Source organism: Labrus mixtus, chromosome 13, assembly GCF_963584025.1.
Source record: "Labrus mixtus chromosome 13, fLabMix1.1, whole genome shotgun sequence".
Taxonomy (NCBI): domain Eukaryota; kingdom Metazoa; phylum Chordata; class Actinopteri; order Labriformes; family Labridae; genus Labrus; species Labrus mixtus.
Genome location: NC_083624.1, coordinates 14,186,091 through 14,192,373, shown reverse-complemented (window position 1 = coordinate 14,192,373; position 6,283 = coordinate 14,186,091). Strand labels below are relative to the sequence as shown.

Genomic DNA, 6,283 nt, shown 5'->3' with positions numbered 1-6,283 from the left:
GTGCTCCCTCAGATCCTCTTTAACTGTGATTTAAACATGCACAGGGGTTTTGGCTGAGTGCATAGATGCCCGGAGGGGCCAGGAGCTCCCTTGGGAATCCTGGTCTATAAATAACTGCCTCTCCCCTCTGATCCATGATCTTAGCCTGAGCAGGGGGCAGAGAGGGGGGGGGGGGGGGGGGGGTGAGAGGAGCGAGGGAGGGAGGGGCAGAGTGAGAGGATGATGGATGAATAGATGAGGGACAGGAGAGGAGACATCTCACCAGCTGCATTTGTGTTAGTTTTTAATTAGTTCAGCCAGATTTCACTGCATCATGGCTGCTATAGGAAACCTCCCACTGCAACTAAAGGGGTTTTCGCAAAGTAAACACAATTTCCTTTGGAAAATCAACAGTTCAACAGAAAAACTGTAGCACCATTGTCCTTACAGAGCTGCAGATTTATGACTCATTTAGAACATACTGACATTAATGAAACACAACATGATTTTAAACTGACATTTTATACTTGAATTGGTCATTGTTTATTACTTATCAGTTTAAATGGACACTTATGTGTAAAAAAAATTATGAAATGACGTGTTTTTAACCAGTTTTGATGACTCTTTAGAAATTGTGCTTGAGCAGAAATCAATTGTATAACTTTAAATTCAGCCTGAATTCTCATCTGCTGGCACATTCATGCAGCAGCAATCATTGTGTTGTCATTTACAGTCAGCTTTGGAAATCCACATCTCCTCCGGTTGGCTCGGCATCATTATCTCACACCACATTTTAAAGCATTCTATCCTTGTAAGCTGTGCTCATTACTTCACAGGTTTCCTTCACCCTGCTGGGTGCTGCATGTCGCCCTGTTTACCTGCTGACGTTCACAAAGCTTTGTTTACTGTAAACATGCTTCAGGGGGGATGTTATGCAGAGAGCTTCTGACATGGTTCAAATTAAACGGTATATTGTTCTGTGGAACTGTCAGTGGGATGTGACACAGATTGTTTCCTATTTGCTATTAAAGCATTAAACTGCAATTTATAGATCCTTAAAAACTATCCAGAGCAGAATCTTACTCATTGAAAACAGTCTTGTGCTGTTTACAATCGAATACACTTACACAGGAACAGCTGATATGAATGGGCAAGCAGTAAGCTCTCATCCCTTTCTTATTAATTATTAATAAACTTGTATTAATTATTTTAGAAATATTGGTGGAACCTGGAGAAGAAACCAAACCTAATAGCTAAAGAAAAACAGGAAATATTTTACAGCACACCTGCAGCATCATGTTCCTGGTGACAGGTGTCATGGCCCCTTTGGTTTGCAGATCTTTTGGGATAATTATTTCATCGCATAGTCCAACCACTTTTTACAAATGACAGAACTGTGTCATTAAAATACTTAAACACTGACTTAAGAAACAATCCATTGTACTTATTATTGTAAAGTTAAATGGATGGTGTCTTAAGTTAGATTACTGCGATTATGATGTAAATTCTGTAAGCTCATTAATGATCATTTTGCATTTAATGTTGCCTCTCTCTGGAGAATAATACAACAGCCACATTTAGAATCACAAAGAACACATAATCAAATCTCAGCAATGGTTTAATGTTGAGTTTAAAGAATCAGTGTTCTTCTTGGCATACAGTCTGAAACATCTCTGCATCCAAGAAGGTTTGATCCAAGGGCTTCTTCTTCATCGTATCATTTTAAAACTTTACGAAGTAGAAGTCAAATATTTGACTCTGTAGGCACTGAAATGACTTCGAAGAAAAGCATGAAGGCTTCAGTGTTCACAAATAAACACATCGATTTATCGAAAAGGTTCGTAAAGACCTTTGAGTTTAGCCAACATCTCAACCTGCAGATGCTTATGGACATAAATGTTAAAGTGGCAGCATGTGTGGTAAGCCTGTGAGTAGCTGGTCTGGAGAGTGATTACACCACCTCCCTCTTCCTCTCCATCTCTCTCCCTCTGTGCCACCTGTACTTGCAGCCCCTCAGCTTGAGGATAAGTGGCTGTAATTAGTCACCCTGCTTTAGCCCGGCAGTGTGGCCATTGATCACCGGTCTGTGAGGGACCGGCAGTGTTTGGAAAATAAAACTTGATTTAACTTTATTGTTGTTCAAGGAGAAACTTTGTTTGGCCCGGTTGCTATAACCTCCATACACTTACATCATTTACATTCTTACACCCAGATTACATAATAAAACACAATACAGAGTGTACACACATGCTGCACGTTGAAACAAAAGATGACACTATACAAAAGTACACAACATTGTTTAAACAAAGATGCTGATTGTTTGTGCAAGCATTCTTCCTGTGCTTGTTGTCGTGTTTGACGGTTGTACTGTTAATTCATGGCTCCAGTCGAACAGCTTGGAGCAGTTGTTGAAACATTATTCAGATTAGGGCGACACAGTTTTGGTGAGCATTTTGGCTTTGGGGTTCTGTCCCTCATTTCCATCGGTCCAGGGCGCAACTTGTCACAGACACGATAGTGTATCGAGTGTTTTGTCTGTGTTTGATACATTTCTTTGAACTAGCGCACTGATCTCTTCTTACCCCCCCAAAAAAAGGGCCAAAAATAGATTGCAGATAAATTTGTGAGATGCTATAGGATCTTATGACATTTGTTACTAGTTTTCCCAGAAGTGCTGTATGGATCTTGCAGCTGATTGGGAAAGCTTTTTTTAATTTTGTTTATTTGTGGGTTGGAGCCCCATATGTCTCTGCAAACAAACAGCCTTTGTGCAGCCTGTGGCATGCTTATATAAATAGTGTGAGAGTGGGTCCTATAGGCTAGCACAGAGGCCAGTCGGGGCCCTATTAAGAACAAACTGGGATGGCGGGTCTGTGGACCCGTCTACATGGGAAAGTGTGCAGTGGAAAAAAGGCGTTAATTGAAGGGATACTTCATGCATGTTTTGGCATCGTGGTGCTGGAATAGCTGGGGCCGGGGGTCCCACTGAACAAAAGGTTTTGTTTGTGTGACCTTGATGTTAACTGCCCATTAAATATGTGAGTAAACAGTTGACAGGCATGTGTATGTATATGTACAGCGAATGTGAGAGACTGGTGTTGGGAGAGTTTACCATGGGTCAGTGGCTTTGTTTGGATAACGGGGGATGATTGGCACACGGTTCAGAGTGAGAATGGCAAACATTGACATCCTCTAATGTGACCGTCTTTCTATATGCTTGTTTATGTGGAAGTGACAAACAAACAAGTTTGTTGGTCAGAGGTCCAGGAGTCGTTTAAACACGCACATACGTACACACAGAGACCTCATCTGTACATGCCTGAGTATAAAATATTACATTGATTAAACCACATAATTAAAGCTAAACAGATAAATAAAAGTGTATGGTTAGATTGTTAAAAACATGATTTTTTTAGTCTTGTTCTTTCATCTTCTCAAAACTAAGCCATCAAAGAAAAAGTAGTAATTTCTTATTGTCCAGCTGTCAGACCGGTGCTCACAAGTGTGTTGATACACGTAACACACACACACACACACACACACACACACACACACAAGCATCAGTAAAGCACCAGCATGTCTGGTCCGACCACACCCTTTCTCTCCTCCCTGCTGTCCCATTGGGTGGTGTTAAGTTTCCTCCTGCACTGAAAACCTGCCCGGTACCAAAGATGTCATTGGCTATCTCAGCAAGCAACTCCAACTCCATCACAAACCTCATTGGTCACTGGAGAGGGACAGGACAGCCCTGATAGGTCAGAGATGCTCTCCACTGGTTTGAGGGTATTGGTAACTGGCAGAGGGCTTGGCATGGTGCAAGGTGGGTCTCTACGGAGCAGAAATCGACCAGATAGACTGAAAGATGCACTGGAGGTTTAGATCACAAGCACAAATTGAAATATTATCTGGTTGCATGAATTTGATTCGATCTGGTTTATCTTAAAATAGCTCAAATTAAACTATTTAAGCTCATGCTGCATACCAGCTCATATTACACCACCCCGTTTGAAACCCAAAATGTAAGCCTGTAGGTATTTGAAAAAAAAAAAAAAACAAGATGTTTGATCCCAGCATGCAATTTTCCAGTTACATCACTGCCTTCAAGTTGGCAAATATTTTGTTTGCTTTCTTTTTTTCTTCCTGTTTCAGTGTTGTGAAGTTGTGTTCTACTACAGTTTGCGGATAAGCCTCTGTGTTGTTTGCTTGTTTTGGAAAAATAATCTGATTTCACTAATACTCTGGTTTTTGCATGTCAACCATGCTGAGGTCAGGATATTACTTTTCCTGTGTTTGCACTTAGTGTCCATGTTACAGCAGCACTACAGGCCTCTACGTCTCTGGATTATCAGATGAAGCAGAATATATAAGAAGTATTCTTCCATGCACCATAATGTATACCGACATATTTGTTGTCTCTTTGATACTTCATGCAAGTGTGCCTCTCCTGCTGAAATGTTTTGACATTTCAGTGCTCATATTTGTTACCTTTTTTGTGTTTCATTGTTGGGTGTAACCATGTGCTTTTGTGCAGTGTCTGTAGATTTATTTTTGACCACTGTAGTGTGGATTTTGGCATATTTCATCATATTTTTCTCACATTTGGAAATCCATCCCGTCCGACATGAGTGACAACTTGACCGTGGTGTACAGTAGGATACACTTCAAGCAATACTCTAACTATATGCAAAACGTGGTGTTACTGTTCTTCTATATACAGTCACAGTGAAAGCACACACACACACACACACACACACACACACACACACACACACACACACACACACACAGACACACACACACACAGTAAGCCTTTATGCGTGTCAGCAAATCCCTGCTGAAAAACTCATGTTTCAGGGGATTGTTTTTGCTCTCCACTGCCATGTTTCATCATTCTACTCGCGTGTGTACGTGCGTGTGTACTTGTGTGTGCTTGCGTGAGTTTGTGTGTGCGTGTGCATGCTTTCCTATCTTGTCATTTGTGTCCAGAAACTGTGTAAAGTACTATGTAGAAGGTATTTCTACAGATGTGTGTAAACAGTACCCTGAAGTCATCAGTCAGAAAATGTCACTGTTGATCTCTGATATATATGATCTTCTAAAAATCATACACACATTCATTTTTTTTATTTTAAGTGTGTTGCTATTGCCCTTACAGGGTTCAAGTATAAAAAAAAAAAGAAGCTCAAGTCCCTTATTTACCAACTCAACCCCACGCGGAATGAATGAGTTCATGATTATTATTATTTTCATTTTTCTTTTTTTTCAAAAAACCCCTAAATGTCTTTTAGCAGGTCTAAGGATCTTCAGCTCAACACTGGAGTTAGAATTCCAAGAAACTTGTTCATAGAAACTTGTTATTCATAGAGGCACAGTTTGTACCGTGTTTGACAGAGCGGAAGTTTGCATATTTTTGCTCAAATATTTATTATACAAAATGATTTGCATAATAAATAAGATTTGCATGTTGTGATTGGTCATGGTTTCAGCTGGTGGAGTATGTTTGTGATTCCTTTTGCAGTGAAAGTTTAGCCTGTTATTTGAAACTTCTTACAACATATTTGGTTCTTGAAGTCTGCTGTAAATACTTTATTGCTGCACGTCCTAAACGAACTCTTTATGTTTTTGTTTCCTCCTCTCTTCCATTCTATCTCTCCTCTCTCTCTTCCTCTCGCTCCCTTTCTGGCCCTGTCCTCCTCCAGTGGACGTGAGCTCGGCAGCACTGCCCATGCAGGTGCCCCCGACAACCACAGCCATCCTTCCCATGGACCTGCGCGTAGTGGACCACCATCACCACCACCAGCAGCCCCCCTTCGGCCTGGTTCCCCAACCCCATCCTACACCGCCCACCTCCACACCTTGTAATGCGGAGCCAGGCCGCGGGCCAGTCATAAGTAAGTTATCAGATCGTCATGAAATGAAATTGTCATGCCTTGGGATTAGAAGCCAGAATCCTTACCATATATAACATAAATGTAAATTTGGGTCACTCTTTATGATAAAGTCATGAAAATGTCGTTCAGACCACCAGCAACAGAAGCTGCAGCAGGAGCTGGTGGTTCTCAAACACAAGCAGCAACTCCAGAGGCAGATACTGATCGCTGAGTTTCAGAGGCAGCATGAACAGCTGTCCAGACAACATGAAGTCCAGCTGAAGGAACATATCCAGGTGAGATCTCCTCTCCTCTCCTCTCCTCTCCTCTCCTCTCCTCTCCTCTCCTCTCCTCTCCTCTCCTCTCCTCTCCTCTCACTTTCAGCTCCCCCATACTTAAGAGTAATCTATTTCTGCACTATTTCAATACAATGT

At 41.4% G+C, this 6,283-nt stretch overlaps 1 protein-coding gene across 5 annotated transcripts in view; it reads left to right on the top strand.

Annotated features, from left to right (window-relative positions):
• hdac4 (histone deacetylase 4) overlaps positions 1 to 6,283 on the top strand; it is a 132,078-nt gene that overhangs the window by 70,213 nt on the left and 55,582 nt on the right. For all 5 annotated transcript variants that reach the window (XM_061053817.1, XM_061053818.1, XM_061053816.1 and 2 more), the window contains 2 exons: positions 5,679 to 5,870; positions 6,000 to 6,145. In XM_061053817.1, coding sequence (XP_060909800.1) covers positions 5,679 to 5,870; positions 6,000 to 6,145 — 338 coding nt within the window. The remainder of the gene's footprint in view (positions 1 to 5,678; positions 5,871 to 5,999; positions 6,146 to 6,283) is intronic.